At 48.2% G+C, this 20,022-nt stretch overlaps 2 protein-coding genes across 4 annotated transcripts; one reads left to right on the top strand and one right to left on the bottom strand.

Annotated features, from left to right (window-relative positions):
- Positions 1-5,715: 5,715 nt before the first annotated feature.
- Positions 5,716-14,241, top strand: RACGAP1 (Rac GTPase activating protein 1). 2 transcript variants are annotated; one of them, XM_054806951.1, is made up of 17 exons: positions 5,716-5,782; positions 6,996-7,084; positions 7,551-7,753; positions 8,132-8,268; positions 8,469-8,538; positions 8,761-8,814; positions 9,551-9,628; positions 9,765-9,882; positions 10,078-10,208; positions 10,440-10,604; positions 11,021-11,116; positions 11,359-11,557; positions 11,884-11,989; positions 12,173-12,305; positions 12,461-12,596; positions 12,859-12,967; positions 13,293-14,241. In XM_054806951.1, the coding sequence occupies exons 2-17, from the start codon at positions 7,000-7,002 to the stop codon at positions 13,366-13,368; spliced, it is 1,896 nt and encodes a 631-aa protein (XP_054662926.1). In that variant the 5' UTR covers positions 5,716-5,782; positions 6,996-6,999; the 3' UTR covers positions 13,369-14,241. The 2 variants fall into 2 exon arrangements, with proteins under 2 accessions (XP_054662926.1, XP_054662927.1); XM_054806952.1 differs by having other exon boundaries at positions 5,755-5,782; positions 7,000-7,084.
- Positions 14,242-14,985: 744 nt separating this feature from the next.
- LOC129198020 (interferon-induced protein with tetratricopeptide repeats 1-like) lies at positions 14,986-18,326 on the bottom strand. 2 transcript variants are annotated; one of them, XM_054806959.1, is made up of 2 exons: positions 17,899-18,219; positions 14,986-17,179 (listed from the first exon to the last, which is right to left on the bottom strand). In XM_054806959.1, exons 1-2 carry the CDS (start codon positions 18,150-18,152, stop codon positions 15,817-15,819), a joined length of 1,617 nt encoding a protein of 538 aa, XP_054662934.1. In that variant the 5' UTR covers positions 18,153-18,219; the 3' UTR covers positions 14,986-15,816. The 2 variants fall into 2 exon arrangements, with proteins under 2 accessions (XP_054662934.1, XP_054662935.1); XM_054806960.1 differs by lacking the exon at positions 17,899-18,219 and adding an exon at positions 18,261-18,326 and having other exon boundaries at positions 14,989-17,179.
- Positions 18,327-20,022: the final 1,696 nt, after the last annotated feature.

Raw genomic sequence — 20,022 nt, 5'->3', positions numbered from 1 at the left:
TTGCTTTGGCTCAGCGCTCTCCCAGGCCTGGCAGGATCCTGTTCGCTGGCGTCGTGCGGGTGCCGAGGTGCTGCCGTGTCATCCACGAGCCCGTCCCCGGGAGCAGAGCCCAAACCAGGATTTGGGGATGCTCCTGTGCAGCTAACCTACAAAAAAGGGAGCACCAGAGGCTCTGGCTGGGCTTAGCCTTGCTAAAAATCCTCTTTCTACCCCTGCGGCCAGGCTGGTGCCAAGAGAGGGGCTTGTGTTTGGGAGGCATCGCCGGGAGTTGCGCTGCATCTTGCCCGCCCGCAGCGTCTGGGTTTGCTGGAAGTGGCTCCTACGGGTCAGAATCCCTCCAGGAGCCGAAAGCTGCTACCCGAGGGCATGCAAATCTCTTGCAGAGAGCGCAACACTGATGGGAGCTGCTCGGCTGCACGATGGGGAGCGATCGTGGCATGCGCAGGGAGGACGCCTGGTGCTGGGGGTCTCTGTGAGACGGTGCAGACGGAAGTCGCAATGCTGCAGCAGCGTGTGAGCATCGCTCCCGAGCGAGCCTCAAATTTCAGGGCTGCTGTAGGCAAGAGGACAGGGAGCGGCTATCGATTGGGGTGGGGAGGGAGAAACAGAGGAGGGAAGGTCTCAAGCAACCTTATCACTGCGTATGGATCTGGTTGGCGGCATCTGTTATAGCTGATATCCCCCCTTGTGCAGCATCCTGAGTGTCATCCCTCTTGTGAGAAGATGGAATTAAGAGAGAGATGAGTGACGCTCAGATCTGGAAGCGTTTGAGCTCAAACGTGTCGCGTATGTCTGTTATTTGTGCTGTCCTGCTGGAAGAGCAGCTGTCCCAGGCAGCCTCAGATGCTATTTAGCTTACAGGTCTCTGGATTCCTCAGTTTGGGAGTGGCTCTGACAACGTGGTTTGATCACTATCACTTCTAAATCCATAAGAAATGTCATCTAAAGTGCAACAAATAACCTTCTGATTATCTGCTGGATCCTAATGCTACTCCCTGGAGATAACAAGCTGCAATTTTCCCCCGGGCCATACAATAATCGCCCCAATTACACCCAAGCAGTGGTTATTAAACTCACGGCACTGCTTTCATTTACAAAGCAAAAATAATTAAGCAGGTGTCTATGTTCACTGTTTGGCTGGGGGTGACTGGGGTTATTTCTGCTTTGTTCTGGGAAAGAAACTCTCGGCGGCTATGGAAAACCTCCACGGCTTTTCCGCTCTGTGTGGCACAGTTCTGTCAAGAACAGTACAGAGAAGCCGCCGGATGATCAACCAAATAAAATGCAGTTGGTGTCTGTTAATGCTGGGGTTGGTATCCCAAAGGATTTAACCTCTATCCAACTATAACATCAGAGGGATTTAGGGAGATAGCGTGGTTAGCGAAGCTGAAACGTGACGGGCATATGAAATCGCACCCTAGGCCCATGCAGAAGTTGATGTGCTGGTTTGGTTTAGTTGAATTGGCGTCGAATATTGCCGGGCTGCGTGCAGGGCACCGGTGGCCCATCCCAGCGCGGGCTGCGGCAGCGTCGTACCCCTGCTCTGTCCGCCTCCGGGCAGAGGGGACAACGTCCCCTTACCTACTTCCCAGGCAAACCTGCAAAGAGACCAACGCTGCAGCTGAGATTTGCACGTCGCTGCTGTGTCTCTGGACACACACGTGCGTTTGCTCCCCGTGCACGTGCGTCCTTCTGCACCCACACATGCAGCCAACGCACACGGGCTCACTGGGACAGGAAGGCTTCCGCTTTCTGTAGGAGAACAGCGGTGGAAGCAGAAAGAGGGATGACTGGGACGGAGGGAGGCAGCGCTGGTGAATTATGCATGACACAGGGAGGAGAGCTGTTATCTGCATGGACAAAGGCCTGTGCCAGGCAGCCCAGCTCTCCGCTGTACCTGTACCTTCCTTTTGCCCGCGCTTTATCTCCGCTCCCAGCTTGTAATTCAGCCCAAATATCAGAGGAAGCTGGAAGATTAATTTTCTCTGTTTGCATGGCAAAAGAGACACGCTCTCACTCCAGACTCCCAGCTGCTTAATCCGCTGCCGAGGCCCGCCGAAGGAAAAGGCAAAAATTTATCAGTGTTGGCAAGTTGCTGGCATGGGGAGGGGTGTTCGGACCCGACGGCTGCGCTCAGCCCGGGGCTGCACGCCGGCCCCCCACCAGCAGGTCGTGGGGTCTCACGGCAGGGCTCGGTGTGCTTGGGGTGTGTGCAATTTTTTTGGGGGGCACTAGGAAAAAGCAAAACCTTGCCCCATACCCAGTGTTAGGGCCTGAAGGAATGTGTGGGGCTCGGGAGAGCTGGAGTCGTTCCCTGCCCTGCCACCAAGCGTGACCTGCGTGTCCTTCCAGCGTGGGAGCGTTCACTGCTGTGAGTTGCTCAAATATTTAAGAGATGACAACTATATTAATACAAAAACTAGATAAAGATCCCTTGAGTTTAAAGCAGGAAACATCAGCTCAGCTCTTATTTTCCAGACCTCTCCCTTAGCTTACTCCCTGGCTTAAATGAAATCATAAATATCAGCCCACAAAGGTCCTTTGTCACTGCACGCAGCTCCCGGCGACAAGGGGTCATTCATTAAAAGCCAGATGAAGGCGATAGAGACTCCCATTGTTTTTTAACGAGTTCAGGATAAGGCCGTGGCTTCTCTGCTGACATTAATGCACTGTTTCACTACGAGGAGCAGAGAGGGTGGACCGCACGTTGCTGCAGACAGGTCTGGCTCATCCCATCCGAGCGCTCTTTGCCCCGATGCCAGTCACCGCCGGAGGAATTAACCCGGGTTCACGCACGCAGGAGATCACAGATAAATACGGTTCATCGTTCGGGCCGACGGCACAAACGCGGCTCCTTCGGTACCCTCCTCGCAGAGTGCATGGGCCATGTGCCGAGCAATATTTTGCACAGCGGAGCGATGGCTGAGGCCCCACAGCTCCCGCTCCACCCAACGGCATGAGCGTGATGCCATCTGCCGGCCTGCGGCTCGGGCCAGGCGCGAGAAATTAGAAATTAATTCCCCAAAATGTCCAGCTTCCTCTGGCTAAACTCAGGCTGCCCTCCTCGTTCAGCTTGCTGGATATTTTCCTCACGCTACTGAATCATTCCTTTTTGATACCAGTACTGTATTAACGCATCAAAAGAAATGCACCTAAAATCTTTTTTTCTGTGGTTTTTTTTCCCTGGAGAAAGGTTGCTGTCTTAAAGTTTCTAGTTCTGCTTTCTCCCCCCCCCCCCTTTTTTTTTTAATGACTGTTCATGAAGACCATCATGCTCTAACTGGTTTTGGATTAAAAGGAACTTAATAAAGGTTTCCCCTGAGCACAAAGCTGCACAAATGGGTTTGCAATTCTGGAGTTAATTAGGCAGGAACCGGGCAGAGAGATTTGTATTTGCAAAGCTCTGCCAGAGCCGGGAGGGAAAGGTTTGTTATTGCAGGGCTGCTTGCTAGCACAGCGAGGCGCCAGGGCAGATTTCTTTGTGTTCTGCCCCAAAAGATCGAGGCATGGGGTCACCAGTGAGCCCATCCGCATCGGCGTAAGCAAAAATCCTGGTCACCTCACAGGGTCCGCAAGCGCTGCCCAGCACGGGAGTCTCCGGCGGCTGGAAGAGGCGAACGGGCTAAAGACGAAACAGAGCGAGACTGCGGGAGGAACTGGAGAATTTCTGCTGCCTGAAAATGTGAAGTGCTTCCGCCAGTAATCGCCGGAATCATCAAATTAGCATAAATTCTATTAACGGTTTCCCAGATGAGACATTTCAAGGCTTCTCCCTCCCCTCCCCGACACAAACAAAAGAGAATATAATTACTTCGCAATAAAGCAGCTCCTGAAAAGGCCCTCAATCCTTATGCCCTTTCTTCTCCCTTGAAATAAAGCTATATACGAAAGGTGCTTCTGACCTCTCTGCTCTCATCATGCATCAGTCAAGAAGGAGGAAGGAAAAACTCGATAAAGCTTTTAGGGACCGAGGCTGGGACCGAGCGAGCGGCACGTGCCGTAAGGCCACCTACGGTCCGTTTGCCATGTCCGCGTCACGTCAGCAGGCGAGGGGTTTCTGAGAAGCTTTTTTGGGGTACTCAGTCCCCGATGCCCTTGGAGCTCCGACCCATCACGTTTCAGCGGAGGATTTGGAAGTACGATGTCTGAAGACATATGGAAGAAATCTAATTTGAAACCCAGTACCTAACGCGGTAACTCACTACAAGCACCACGGGGGCAATAATCTAAAATAATGTGCCTTTTTATTGGCACGAGATTGCGGATGGCAATTTAAAAGAGAAGAGGATTTGCTTATGAGCAAAAGCCTCCTTAACTCTTAAGAATGACACTAAAACAACTTGCCTGCCTATAAATATGATCTGCCAATAGAGACATCGTAGCTGTGAAGATTTAATTACAGGCAGGAGCCCCCGGGGCTGACACCAAAACAGCTGAACCTCCTCAGAAATGGGTGTGCAAGAAGTGCCGGGATGGGATGTGCACGCACAAGAGGCTCTCGGCAGAGCCGGGTGTAACTGTCAGCCTTCAACTTGCTTTCCAGATTGGGGCAAATTGGGTTTTGGGATGATTTTCTGTGCTTCGAGGTCAAATATCGAGGTCAGTGCCTTTCTTTTGCTTCGCCATTCACTCGGAGGAGGAGTCGTGTCTCTTCTGGGCCTCAGTTCCCCTATAAAATGTAGGTAATTTTGACTATCTTCCTCAAGGAAGCCTCATTAATGTTTACTTTTCAGAGGACCTTGAGGCTTTTTACAATCTATTATGAATTAATTATTATTAATTAAGTTAAAGCAGACTATATAACCTAAATAAAGCAGTTCCGACAAAGCAGCTGGATGTTAGAGAGCAATCTGCTTTACGAACTCCCTTTTCCACTTAGCAATTTTAAGCATTTAGTTCCGCTTTCTAATTGCTAATATCCATTCTTCAATTACCCGCTGTTTTGTTTCAGATTTAAAAGATTAAAACGCATTGTTATTTTATGATTATGCGATTTCGCTTCTTGTAATTGTTGGGTTTTGATTTGTGTTTTATCGGTTTGCATATTAAATGTCTGCGAATGGAAGACTCGTACGTGGCTTGAAATGGGGTTTCGCCTTTTGGCATGCGGGACGGATTGCCGGCTGCTGCTCAGATCAACGTTTTAAAGACAAAAATCAGTCGAGGCATCATTTTTCAAACGAGGACGCTTAATAAACGGCTGCCCGGTGAAGCGCCAATGCTCTGAACCTGCTATGGGCTGCACCCAGCACCTTGCACAGGCCTTTCGGCGCTCCTCAGGACCAGCGCGTGGGGGGCTCAGGCCCTCCCTGCGTCATGTGCCAATGGCGTTGCTTAAAATCACAACTGGGGCTTGGCCTGAGAACAGGTTTTTCTCCCCAAAACAGCCCCTCTGGTGCCAACGGCCGCGCCTGGGCCCTCAGAGAGGAACGAGCCCTCGGGTGCGGGGGGACTAGGCCCTGCCGGCGTCGCCGGCCTGCGCTGTTGCTAAGCAACGGGTGCCGGAGGCAGCAACCACAGTAAAGATGGCGCCCGGCCGGCTTCAGCACGCGGCCCTTCGGGGTCGCCGGTTCGCCCTAGCACCGGGGAGTGGAGCAGAGAGGCCACGCCCTCAGCAGACATGGCCCCAGCTTGGCTTCAGACTCCCAGCGAACGGAGCCAATGAGAGGCCGGGAGGGTGGGGCGCACGCTGGGATTGGCTGGCAGCAGGGATTCAAACCGAAGTGCGGGGCGGTTAGGCTGGGCGGTTGGAGCGGGAGCTCGCGCCGGGCCGGCGGGCCAGGTGAGTGTGCGGGAGGGCGAGGGGGCTGAGGGGAGGCGGCGGGTCCCCGGGGCCGGGCCTTGCCCAGGCGGTGGGTCCCGCACCGGGCCTCGCCTAGGCCGCGGGGGTCCCCCTCTCACCGGCTGGGGGGAGCCGCCTTCCTGGCGCAGCGCGGGCCTGGCGCCGGTTTCCTCAGAGGCCTTTTCCCTCACTGCCTCCTGGGCAGGGCCCGTGCCTGTGGGTGCTTTACGGGCTGGCCTCGTTCCTCCGGCCTCTGCCACTAACGATCGTGGTGCTGGTAATTTAGGCACGAAACTGTAGAAGTGCCCCTTGCTATGAATTAAGCAGACTACAAGGACCAGAGGAGGGCCTTTTGGTGCAGAGCTTTTCTGCACCTTGCAGTCCACGTAATATAGAAGGTTCCCAAATATCTATGTGTCTGGAGAGCCTGTAACTGTGAATAGTGTACTCTGCGGTGGCCTCCCAAGTGTTAAGCTGCTGTGTTGTGCTCCCTCCTGGCACCTCTCCCAACTATGTCTGCACCTGCCTCTAGTGCTAATTTATTAGTCAAGGCTGTCCTGCGTGCCCCAGCAACTTCTTGCATTAGCAAAGTAATTTCTGTGTTGCTGAGCTGGAGACTTTCCTCTTCATTGCTTCTGTTTATGCTATTGTTGCTACTGTTTGAGGAAAATGTGCTGACTGCCTGAATTTTAACAGCTATTTGCAGTAGGAGCTGTAACTTAAAATGCAGCTAAATTTAAAACTGTATTAAAATTCCCCAGAACGTTGTTTCTATTTTTATCTTATGAAGCTCTGAAAACTTGCAGATTTTTAGTGGCCTATTTAGTACTAAGTTATTTGTAGACAGGACATGAGCCGTGTTCTGGAGCCTACCAGAATGATTTGGGATCCCTCATCTTGCCTTGGGTTCTGAGCCCCTGTAATATACTGGAGATATTTGAAGCCATAAGGTGGGGAGCTATACTGCTTCTCTCTGTAAACTGCGGAGAGGTGAGGACCTAAATTCCTTAGGAAAGAATTTACATGCGTATATCTCCATAAAACATAACTCTTAATGTATTTTTGTTTGTGCAGCTTCTAAAACTTGCCTTAAAAAATAAAAATCAGTAATTCTGAAGCTGATTCTCTTTTTTCTTTGGGCTGGTAACACATTTTCTGTTTGGAGGTGGGAAGAAAAGGCTGGGCTGTTTATTTAGCTCTGGTTTCTTGGCAGGAAGATGGAGACTGCAATGCTGAACTTACGGAGTCTCTATGATCAACTTATGCGCCAGGCTGAAGTTTTAAGTGAAGGAGATGAATACCGTAAGTTTTGTTTCTGTGGGCAGCTGAAGTGGACTTTGCTATAAGAATATAAATATGCAAACAAACATGATTAGCTGTTATTGAAGAATCTGTCAATGATGTTACAGGTAATAAGACTGCTGCAGGTGGTCAGATTTGAGGGTTTTTTTTTCATTGTCAAGAAATACAAAGCCACAGGCAGAACTTGTAGGCAGGGCCACGTCCTGCTCGTAGCAAGCTGACCTCATCCATACAGGGTCTCATGTTCTAGCTCTTCTGGTTGATACTGCCACGAAGGACTTGGCCTGAAAAAACTGCAAGATCTCGTGAAACTCTATAGTGTAGGTGGGATTGCTGAAAGGCTGGCTTCCCCACTCTTCAGTTGAGAGCAGGTTATATTAATAACTACCTACTGTCAGTGAAAGGAGGGCTGCTACATCTCTTCTGCTTGCCTGGGTAGCTCAAGATGTATTTGTCCTCTCTCCAGAGTTTATTCAGTTAGCAAAGACCTTTGAGGAGTATCGGAGAAAATTGCAGAAAACGGAGCATGAGCTTGTCAGGTACAAAGATCTTCTCATGAAAACTGAAGCTGAACGTAGTGCTTTGGATGTGAAGCTGAAACATGCCCGCAATCAAGTGGATGTGGAGATCAAACGAAGGCAAAAAGCTGAAACGGACTGTGAAAAGCTAGTGAGTAATTCCTTTATTACCAGTTAGCTGTTTAGAGCATGGAGACAAGGTGATTAAACTGCATTGATCTATGCAAAATAAGGACTGGAACTCATAATAACTTTTTTCCTGGGGAGGAAAAACACAACAACAAATCGGAATTGGCTCAGCTCCTTTTAGTAGCCTTCTGCTTTGGTCTGGAAAGAGGTGACTGGCTGCTGGGGGGAGCCGAGCTGCCGCCATTACCTGTGGGAGCACACGTGCTTTGCGGCCATTAGCAGTCTATTGACACAAGTTCTGAGAGCCTCTCTGTGGCACCTCAAACACTTCAGATTGGTTCATACAGTAATTAAACACAGTTTATCCTGTGGCAGCTTCTGATGTTATCTACCTTTACAGGAGAGGCAAATACAACTGATTCGAGAGCTGCTCATGTGTGATGCATCTGGGAGCATTCAGCTGAGTGAGGAACAGAAGTCTGCCCTTGCCTTCCTTAACAGGCCACAGGTTTCTGTAGGTGGTTCAGGCAACAAAAGGTAGGCAAAATAGCAGTTTGTCTGAGCAACATAAGTGGCAAATATCAATCCAGCCGTGTACCTCTGTGACGCATACTAACAGAGTTTTACTTTTTATTCCAGTTTGAAATACAGCTCTTCTGAGTCAGTAAGATTGTTCTGGAGCCGTGGCTGACTGAAAGCCAAACTGATATGAGTTTCTTCTAACTTTTGATTTTTAGGCTGTCTACAATAGACGAATCTGGCTCAATTCTGTCAGACATCAGCTTTGACAAGACTGATGAGTCACTGGTAATGTAACTCCATGTTCTAAAGTTTTCCTCCACTGTGTAAAACCTTAGGGGTGTGGGGTAATCTGTAGAGACCCCTTGTGTTTAGATACCTTGTGGTATTAAACTGGTCAAGCTGATTTGCATTTCTCTGGTGTGCTATTGGCTAAAACTTAATGAAAGTCCTGGCCAGAGGCTGTACGGTATTTACACTGAGCTAACCAGCGTTGTGTATTTCCCACAGGACTGGGATTCCTCTGTGGTGAAAGCTGTCAGGCTGAAAAGGAGAGAGAAGCGGGTATGTTCAATTCTTCCCCTTCAAATAGATTCCATTGTTAGCCTGAGCTGACACAATGTCACCATCTGTCATCTCACAGCCACCTATAATGATGTCTGAGCTACTAATCACAATCAAACTTCAGATGGATGTGCTTCTACTATAATTCAGACCTGCTGTGTGGATTTAGATTGGAAGTTAATTCTGATGTCATTTGTCTACTGAAAATGACTGGAGTGGACTTCTCCATATCTTGTTCTGTTATGGCCTAGAGTTTGCAAGAAAGAACTTAGAGGTTATTAACAGCTACCAGATTAAAGGAAAATCATGTGGGAAGTTAATATTTTTCTATCCTGTAAAGGAGCTTGTGCTTGTTTTGGTCTGCTGTTAGTACGTGGCCAGCAGAGGTGGGAAAGGACAGCCTGAAATCATCACTAGGAGAGTTAGGAAGAGTTTGGGACTTGCTTAGTTGCCCTCTTTTTGTGTGTGTGGTTTTTTCCCCTCCTCCTTTCTTTCTTTTCTCTGAATTGGATTGTAAAGCTGGCTAGGAAAATAATTTCAAAGAGCTGTATATAAGGCCTCCCGATACTTGACAGCAACCTTGAAGTTGCTGTGAAGAACAGGTACTACAGAAGAACTTAATGCATCTGTGGTGTGTGCAGACAATTGTTCAGTCCTTCTAGTTGTACTGAACTAGTCTAACACTAAGTTCACAGCACACCTCCCTCATAGACAAAAACATACTGTATCTTTTCAGCGGTCTTCCAGGCAGTTCATTGAAGGCCCACCAGGTCCTCAGAAGAAAACCAGATCAATTGGCTCCACAGCAGACCAGGTATGGTGGTTCCAGCTGGGTTTGTGTGCATTTAAAGTAGCTGGACCTATTGCACTCCTGTTTCTAGGGCCAACAAACTAGAAAATCCCATGTCCTGTCAGTATTTCTGTCACTAACCGCATATTTCTCGTTACAGGGAAATGAATCCATAGTAGCAAAGACAACTCTCATGGTCCCCAATGATGGTGGCCCAATTGAAGCTATCTCTACTATCCAGACTGTGCCTTATGGTCTGAGAAGCCGGAGGAAGAGTGGTAGGTGTCGTGTCTCTGTTCTTCCTAGTCCTGAAGCAACTACTTTGTAGGCCAGAGGCTATCCTGAAATGTTACAGTTACCTCCCTCCAGGACCCAGGCAGCTGCCTGTGGTTTATAATGCATGTACTTTGAAGGAAGCGTTATGGAGGGAGTGATTCCATTCAGTCAACACTCCTCCTCTTCTGTCTTTTCAGGTCCTTTGCAGCCTTGGAGCAGCGAGTCAAGCATAGGCAGTAAGCAGCTGGAATCCAAATCAGAGACTGATGGCTCCAGCACCCCGCAGAACAACGGAGGAGTGAGGCTGCATGAGTTTGTTTCAAAGACGGTAGGTTTGCAGGCAGGAAGAACTTGTAAAAGCATCTCCTTCCATTTTTAAATGTGTGATATCAAGCTATTGTAAGAGGCCACCAGCCATTACTTCTCAAGTCTATATTAACTGTACCAGTTACCTGCATGGATCAGGGAATATGTTATCCTGTGTGGTTATCCAGTGTAAGTCCTGCTGAGTTCCTACACTGCGCTAATCTCTTCCCATCTGTATGCTCTGAATCACTAGGTTATCAAGCCAGAAACGTGTGTTCCGTGTGGAAAGAGAGTAAAATTTGGAAAAATCTCTCTGAAATGCAGAGACTGCCGTGTGGTCGCTCATCCAGAGTGTCGGGACCGCTGTCCTCTTCCCTGTATCCCCACCTTGACAGGCACTCCTGTCAGAATTGGAGAGGTAGGTCCATAGGGTGAGCTTGGGGCACTGCGACTGCCAACACAAACAATGTTTGGTTAGAGTTAAACGTGCTTAGGCTCCGACAAGTCTGCCTTCTGCAGAAGAGCTCCTGTTGCTCAGAGCTGCATAATAAAACGCAAATGAGCTTGCTAATGTATCATTCATTAACAAGGGTAGTGGGCGGTAGGGGTGCGATGTTAGGAGGGTGTTGACTTGTGAACGTAGCAGGTGACAGCTCGGGGTAGGCAATCCTGCAGCATTGTGCTGATGGATGTTGTGTTGCTCTTCTCTGGGCTGATGAAGAAGAAATAATGTTTGTGTTTTAAGCCTAGATCTCGCTATGAATTCCTGAGAGTATTTCCTATGTCTTGAAGACTTATCTTTTTTTTTAATTTATTTTCCCTTCTGCCTCTTAGGGGACCTTGATGGACTTTGTCCCTTCTACTCCTCCAATGATCCCTTCCATCATAGTGCACTGTGTTAATGAGATCGAGCAGCGAGGGCTGCATGAGGTAAAAAGAAAATGAGGTGTGAAACAGCGCTAATGAAATGGGCTGCCGTGTTAGGGAAACAAATTGTTAACCGAAATATCTCTTATTTATGGTGTGTATAGTGCCGCTCAGTGGGTGTCTCTGTGAGTGAGTAACAGTGTCTGTGGAGTGCTCAGGTGTGGAGAGAAAGTGGGAGCAAAAGAATGTCAGCTTTATACTGTGTGGTTGATAGCCTGCCTCCAAGCAATGCTTTCTGTTAACAGACAGGCCTTTACCGGATATCTGGCTGTGACAAGACAGTGAGGGAACTGAAAGAGAAGTTTCTTAGAGCAAAAAATATTCCTTTGCTCAGTAAAGTGGATGATATCCATGCTATCTGCGGCCTTCTCAAGGACTTTCTACGCAGCCTGAAAGAACCCCTTCTCACTTTCCGGTTAAACAAGACTTTTATGGAAGCCGCAGGTAAGGAATTGCTAAATGACATCTCCAACTCTTTCCCTGGGTTCAATGGTCACAGGTTTAGCTGTTGTGTGGACTGGTAGACCTCGCTGCTCCATGGAGCTCTCGTGCTTGCAGCCTTGTTGATGTGCAATATACTGGGAAGATATCTCCTGCTGTACTCTTCTTCGAAAAGAAACAAGTTCAAGTGCTTGGGCAGGACAAAAATTAAAACAATGGCATGTGAAGTTTCTGGCTTCCTTGTTTCTCAGGCTAGCTATTGCTGAGAGGGGAATGTTACACCTCTGCCTCTGGGACTGCTTTCTGAGGCCTAAACATTTTTTCCCCAGAAATCCTGGATGAGGACAACAGTGTTGCTGCTATGTACCAAGCTGTTGGTGAACTTCCTCAGGCCAATAGGGACACCCTAGCTTTCCTCATGATCCACCTGCAGAGGTATGTTCAAATGGACTGGTAGTTCTGGTAAGGGGATGTTGGCTCTAATTACTGCTTGTGAGTGTAAGGTCTTCATTCTGGGGAAAAAAAAAATGCTTATTCAGAGGCTGAAGTATGTGTGGGACAGGGGAGTTGTATAAGAAGTGGAGAAGCTATATTCTATTTTAATTTTTTTTAATATAGGGTGGCTCAGAGCCCAGAGACTAAAATGGACATTACCAACTTGGCCAAAGTCTTTGGCCCCACAATAGTTGCCCATGCGGTACCTGATCCTGACCCTATGACGCTCCTGCAAGACACTAAGCGGCAACCCAAGGTAGGCCAGCGGAAAGGACTGACTTGGGTGAACATAACCCGCTTAAAGAATCCAGATAAATTGCTGGAGGCAGCTGAGGCGACGCCTGCCTGGTGTCAGTGTGTCAAAGCTGCGTTCTGGTTTGTAACATCAGCTGCTCCTGGGTGTCTCTGCAGGTAGTGGAGCGACTTCTGCTGTTGCCTATGGACTACTGGAGCCAGTTGATGATGGTGGAGCAAGAAAACATTGACCCAGCGCATGTAATTGAGAACATCAACGCCTATTCCACTCCACAGACACCAGATGTTAAAGGTAACCCCTGGATGCTGCTCTATTGCTGTGCAGCTGCTGTATCAAAAATAACGACCCTCGATCAAAGCTGCTTGTGAGACTGTTGGAGCTAGCCATTCCTGCATGCTTTATGGAGAAAGAGGGAAGAAAAAAAGCATGCCAGGAAATACCAGATTAGTATTTCTGACAGATGCTAGGGGATGTCTACTGTTCCCTGCATGGCAATGAAAACTTCAGCTGTCCTCAGTTGCTCACTTCGCTGCCTCTCTTTTTTTTTTGACAGTGAGCATGCTGGGACCCCTCACCACTCCGGAACAGCAGCTCTCCAAGACGCCGTCGTCTAGCTCCCTGTCCCAGAGGGTCCGGTCTACCTTCAGCAAAACCACCCCCAAGTAAGTGCTGATGGGCGTTATCACAAAGATATTGGGATGACTGGAGGCAGTTGGGTGTCCAAGGAGAACTAGGCATAGACTTTTGGACCCAGTTCTGGGAGCAGCCTGGATTTACTACTTGGTCAACTCTCCCTTAATCAGTGCTGTAATAACAGTGCAAGCTACATAATGATTAACAAGCATCATCTTATGGTAGAGATGGGAACGCTTTGTTTGGGAGGGAGGTGGGTAAAATTTGGGTGAATGATCCCTGGGAAGGGGGACAGTGTTGGATGTCTATATCCCAAATCCAAACCTGATGGTTTTTCTACTTCTCTTGAACTAGATTTGGGAGCAAAAGCAAGTCTACAACCCAGCTTGGGCATCAGGGCAACTTCTTTGCCTCTCCTATGCTGAAGTGAAGCGGACCTGGGAGTTAGTGTCGTCCTAGTATTTGCACACCAATATGCATGAGTACAGTAATCACAAGTCCTCTCCATGGCCCTTGGCAGCTTATGTAATAAGATCTTTTTCCTCTTATCTTTCAGCTTAACTGAGACTTTTAATGGGATTTTATTGTGCAATGTATTTTTATTATATAATGCTGTGCTGAATTTAGTATTGGTGAAGAAAGTAACTAGCAGGATTTGTGCAAAGTGTTAATAAAAACTGCTAGAGGAACTCACTGATGCTTTTCCAGTCTTCCACCCATATGAAGTGGAACAGTTGTACAAGGATTGTAAGTTGTTTTTTAAAGCTACATAGGTTGCTTGTCAATAGCAGTGACAGCCCACTTGAATTTTGTCAGAATCCAGTCTTTCAAACAGCACGCAGGTCTAATTCTTGGCTTGCACTATGGTCGTGCAGCCTGAGGATGGCAGTGTTGCATCTTTCTGATGGGCAACAGATGCTCTGTTTAATTAACTGCTGGAGGGACTGTGACTCTTTCTAAAGAAATATTTCCTGATACTGTGTTTACAGAGGGGAAGAATTTTGTAGAAGACTGTCTGTAGATGCAAACCCAAAGGATTCCTGGGTAGTCTAAACGAATTACTAGTGCTGCTCATACTGTTGGGGGAGGGGGGGGGGGGCAGGGGAGGGGGAATGAGAAGAGTTTGATAGCACTCTTGCTTTTGGGAGACCCTGCTTTCCCAAATTGGGATATGTGACCTTGCCCAGTGCTGTATGAAGAGACTTGTGGAACATGTGCAGAAGTTTATAAAACAGCTGGTTTTGTTGAGCTCTGGAAAACTGTCCTGACCTGTGCAGTTAAGTAAATCATGATGTTCTATGTGACCTGTGATTCTATACTCTGGCTAATGGTTTTTACTTGTGCTATATAGAGTTTTAACCAGGGCCTGTGTAGCTTTAGAGGAGGCTGTGGTGCTGTAATGCTGTGGTGCTGTGCTCTCAGTAGCTCCTGCCCCTAATGAACCCAGCAGTCTTTGCTGCTGGGGCGCAGGATCATGCGCTGGGCTGTGGTTCATGGGTCCAGGGGAGGAAGAACAACAGTTTTGGTCCCCAACATGGTACTGGGAGGTGACATAGCCTGGGTTGCATGTGGTGGCCTGGGTTGTCTCTTTGCCTTGGTTATGGGGTCTGGAGAGCGAAGTCCTCTCCTGCCATGTTTGCACCCCAGCTCTGACCCACTACAGGAGATGGGGCAGCTGGGGGCTGCTGCTCCCCTTCCCCAAATCCTGTGTCTTGGACACGCTTGGCTCAGTCCTTTTCTGGAGCATCTTCACCCAAACTGGGTCCTTGCCTGTTTCTCGTTGGAGCAGAAACTGGGGGACCTGCTGGGGAACATGTGGCCTGGTTGACAAGGCCCCACTCTGTGGGGACAGATGGGGCTTGGGGACACCCTGGCAAGCCACCCCCTCCCACTTACTGGTGGGCACAGAGGTGGCCCTGCCAGTGCTTGGAAAGGTGGCTGCAATCCTGGGATCGAGGGGTATGTGCCCACCTGTGCCTGTGGGGAAGGACACAAGTTCCACAATGCGATGTGCAAGCAGATAGGACACAGCAGAGCCAGAGCTGTACCTAACGCGAGCCTGCGGGGAGGGTTAGCGAAAACCATGACGAAAGGGTATATCTCTGGCACTCCGTGCTCTGCTTGGTTTCGGTTGCAAGGAGACATCAGCTGTTGCACAAGAGAAATTGTGGAAAAGAATTTGAAATATTTATTGATCAGAGAACATCAAAAGCCTCACTTTGGTGCTAGAAACAGCAATGAGTGTGGTGTTCCTAGTAATTCCTCTTAAGTAGATACCAGTGCAAGAAAGCAAACCCCCTGCTTATGTTCAGGCTAGGGCAAGTGTGCACACACTTCAAAGGATTAATGTGGATACGATCACAACTATATGTTCCTTAATCAGCAGCTAGCTCTTGCTACATTGGCATTTAATGCAATCGGGCAGGCCGGGGACTGTATCTCTGTCCTGTACACAAGTGCTTAACCCTCATAAAGACCCCTCAGCAGTTAGTGATCTTATGGAGTAAGCCACCTTCTTATTTGTTACAAATGACAAATGCAAATTCTGCTAATTGAAGGGAGTTAACTTCTTCTGCCTTTATCAGTACTTAGTTCTGATCTACAGCAACTGCAAGGGAGTCACACAGGTGTACACCTGCAAAAGACTGTGCTCAGACCCCGTAAGCCAAATTCTTCACCTTTGTTTTCATTCCCTCCTCTCAGAGAAGCAGTACTGAGGGCAGGGTGTGTACGTTTTGGGCACTCAGTTATCTGGGGGAGGCCTGTACTTAATGGATGAGCAATGGGATGGTCTGACAAGCTGGTAGCACCCTTATATCTTCATGAAGCAATGGGCCTGCTGTTGGAGAGACAGATGAACACTAGTCCTTGATGCCCTCTAGCTTTGCAAAAAGAATACTCTGCTTTCTCCAGCCCAGGGCTCCCACCATCCGTCTAGACCAATTCCAGCAAATTCCGCAGGCAGGTGGCGGTCGGTTTCTTGCATGAAGTGATAGATAGCATCAGCATCGTCACTGCTGCAGTACCTAGCCATCTTTATAAGCTTCCACCCGCACTCCTTCCTCTCTTCTGTCAGCATGGGAATCTTGTAACCATTCATAAACTTTACTTTAGCTTCGTGAATTGATCTTTTCTTGTGGAGGAAGAATTTTCCCCAGTAGAGATCAAGGGCTTGACGCCCTTTGGGGCTCAGGGTGTCCCTCTTCTCCTGCAGCTCCTTGTAGATCATCTCTTCCTGTGGTGGGTCTCTTATGCCATAGAACTCCGCTAATTGCAGCTTTACAAACAGGATGTCAAGGTCTGGATGTTTCTGAACAATTTGCTTGAGCTCGTTGATGGCTGCCTCTAATATGTTCTTCTTGTCTTCCTCCTTTGCATTAAGCCATTGTATCTTGTAGTACTTGGCCAAGACTTGGTAGAGCAGGTGGTAGCCCGGATCCTGCTGCAGGGCTCGTCGTAATATCTTGATCGTTCGCTCTGCAGACCGTCGCTGCCAGAACATAGCTGAAATTCTGAGGACATCAGGATCGGAGCTTTTTTCTGCACTTTCTTCTATCAAGTTAATTGATCTTTTTATATCGACATGTTCAAGTAGCTTGGCTAAATATATTTTAGCTCTGTAGTTATTTGGCTGCTCAAGGACAGTTCTTTCTAATTGGATTATGGCTTTCCTTGCAATATCAGGATACCAGAAGTAACTCCAGGAGAAATAAAGAGCCATTCCGAGCCCAGCACGGAAATAAGTGTTCTCTGGTTCAAGCATCAATGCCACCTCAAAGCACTCTCTTGCACGTTCCCCATTGCGGGCTCTGATGGCCAAGAGGGACCAGCCTTTCTGGGCCTGGATGTACGGGATCAGCCGTGCATCCAAAGGAGGTGGCCAGAGCTGCTGAATTAGTTTCAGATATCTTTGAGCCTCCTCGTAAGAGCCCTGAAGGTAGTGGATCCAAGCATAATTCCCATAGATAATCAAAGAACCAGCAGTAGATGTCTGCTGCTCATCTTGTGTCTCATGCTCTTCAGCATCTTTAAGGCTTTGCAGAGCTTCTCTGTTCTGGCCTTTCAGGTGATACAGGTATGCCTGCAGCCCCAAGAGCACTGCCTGGTTTTGGTGGGCTGTGTGCTTGATTTCAACAGCCAGCTTCTGCAGGACGTGTGTAGGTCCAGCGTGGCCTATTACACCCAAATGCCAGGTGAAATGGCATTGAAGGGCATCCAACTCCTCCTTCAGTTGCTCACTGCTACAATGAGGGAAATGTGGGTTATGAAAAGGCAGCATGTGGAGGGGTGGGGTCCTGGGGTACCCACACAGAGCAGAAAGCAGCTCCTAGCTGTATGTAGAATCATAGACTCTTTTTGGTTGGAAAAGACCTTTAAGATCATCAAGTCCAATCGTTAACGCTGCCCGTCCAACCACTAACCTATGTCCCTAAGCACTATGTCTATGAGTGTTTTAAATACCTCCAGGGATGGTGTTTCTCCACTTCCCTGGGCAGCCGGTTCCAATGATTGACAACCCTAGAGGGATGGAGCTCTCCCCACTTGCTCAACAAGTCCCTTGCACTTAAGCTACTAAAGAGCCTGTAAATCTTTGTTCTCATCTTTAGGGAAGCATCTAGGAGGCTTCATTCCTGACTCTCCAAAGGGGAGTCACCAGTACCTGGAATCAGGGCTGCTCGCTCATCTTGCCTAAGAAAAAGGCTCTGGCATGGACTGCAAGAAACAGAGTAGAGCAAGCCAAAACCACACAATGAAAACTTCTTTGCTCCCCATCGGGAGGAAACGGGGGCTGTGTCTTTATCTGAAGGATGCAGCAAGAGGTGGCTCGGTAATATGAGAGAGTCTGATAAAGAGCCATGAAAATGTTGGACCTCTTATGTAAGGAAAGGCTGAGAGAGCTGGGACTCTTCAGCCTAGGGAAGAGAAGGCTCAGAGAGATTTTAGAAATGTATATAAATACCTGAAGGGAGGGTGCAAAGAAGACAGGGCCAGGGTTTTTTTAGTGGTGCCTAGTGCCAGGACAAGAAGGAATAGGCACAGACTAAAACTCATGAGGCTCCATCTGGACATCATCAAACTTTTCCTCTTGTAACGGTGAGGACAACAGACTACTGACAGATATTCAAAAGCCATCTGGACGTGGTCATGGGCAAACTGCTCTAGGTGGCCCTGCTTGAGCAGGGGGTTGGGCAAGGTGACCTTCGGAGGTGCCATCCAACCTCGACCGTTCTGTGGTTCTGAACAAGGACGTTGTGCTAAGCCTTGTCAACCCAAAGCCACTCTTTTTGGGAGCTGCTACAAGAACAGATGTTGTGCACTTACCTCATTTTTGCTGTGCGTATAGTGTCACTGTCAAGGAGTGATGGCTTGGGCTGTGCCTCTTCCATGCTGCAGCAGATACACTGGGCGGTATGGAGCCTGTAGTCTATTGACTGGTCCTTAAATAGCAAAAGTACTTCCTTCTGGGCAGGGTCTGATAAATAATTTGTCTCAGATGAAACAAAACTGAAAGAGAAAAGCTTAAACCAGGGAAGAAAGTATCCTGGTCTCCCTGTCTTGAAGCTACTTCACAAAATGGGTCTAGGATCTGGATATATGGGAAAGGAAACCCAGTGGTCAGAGCTGCAGGATCTGAACTCACCCCTGGAGTCCTTCTCCCCACTAAAAAAGACTTTGTTAGTGTTAAAACCTTTAGAAATTAATAGGGCTAAGGTGATAGAGCAGGATGCTGGGCTGCAGGAGATAAATACAGCCTTTGGCACTGGGGCTTGTCAGGCTGGTTTTGTCTGCGTCTGTCCCCATCTGCCTGAAACTTTGCTGTAGTTTGTTTAGCTTGTTTACCTGTAACAGCAACTGCCTAGCAACAAGGTGGCTCTCACCTAATTCATTTTTAGCAATTGAATTTGCATAGTTTTGCGTGACTGTGAGGTCCAATGGCTGTGCCCGTGATAAATCTGATGTATTTTATTTCCTTAGGGAGCAGGTAGTGCTGCCAGAGGGTCAGTGTGCAGTCATGGAGCACAGGATGGCCCCACGGCTATTAGCAACTTGTCAGTGATCCATTACTGATTATTAAAGAACACAGTTTTGGCGTGTGACAGAAATCAGCCTTAGAGGTAAGAGGAAAAAAAAAATAGGTAAAACACAGGCTACACAGTATATCTAGACGTAACATGGAATTGCAGCCCTGTGAAGAAAGATTCAAGTATAGAGAATAATAGAAAATACATTAAAAATAGCCCCAAGTAGACCCTAAACTGAGGAGGAAGAAACTGTCAACCTTATAATCATATTCCTCCCAGCAAAGAAGAAGAAAAAACCACCATCAATATAATTTTCTCCCCTCAGGATGCTGATGAGTCACTGCAGCAATGGAAAGGAAGGAGGGAGAATTTATCACTAGAGGAACAGGGTAGCTACTATTGCCTATTGTGTTAGGGGATTTTTTCCTGTCACTGAAAACCATTAATAGAAATTAAGTAATTTGGATATTAGTTGTTAGTGCTGCTGTAACTGGATGAATGTAAGTGACTGTTGTAACTTGCTTAGACTGAGGAATTAATAAGACTTCCCATAAGTTCCAATTCTTGACTCCTCATGTAAGCATCTCCTTTCTGTGCGCTTTGGCTTGCACAAGCTGCTTCTCTGTTGCCTGTCATGACCAGGATGGGGTGGTGCAAGTTGGGCGATGGACAGATGTTTGACTCAGCAGGAGCTGAGCTGGGCTGCGGGCAGTGGTGGCAGAACAGAGGGGAAATCATGTGTCCCGAAGTGCCACGTCTACAGGTTTTTTGAACACCTCCAGGGTCAGGGATGGTGACTCCACCAGCTCTCTGGGCAGCCTGTTCTAATGCCTGACCACTCTTCCGGTGAAGAAAGTTTTCCTGATATCCAAGCTAAACCTTCTCTGATGCAACTTGAGACCATTCCCTCTTGTCCTTTCGCTAGTCACCTGGGAGAAGAGACCAACACCCACCCGGCTACAACCTCCTTTGAGATAGATGTAGAGAGCGATAAGGTCTCCCCTCAGCCTCCTCTGCTCCAGGCTAAAGAACCCCAGTTCCCTCAGCCGCTCCCATCAGAC

This window comes from Grus americana, chromosome 31 (assembly GCF_028858705.1).
Source record: "Grus americana isolate bGruAme1 chromosome 31, bGruAme1.mat, whole genome shotgun sequence".
NCBI lineage: Eukaryota > Metazoa > Chordata > Aves > Gruiformes > Gruidae > Grus > Grus americana.
This window is presented reverse-complemented; position numbering and strand designations above follow the sequence as displayed.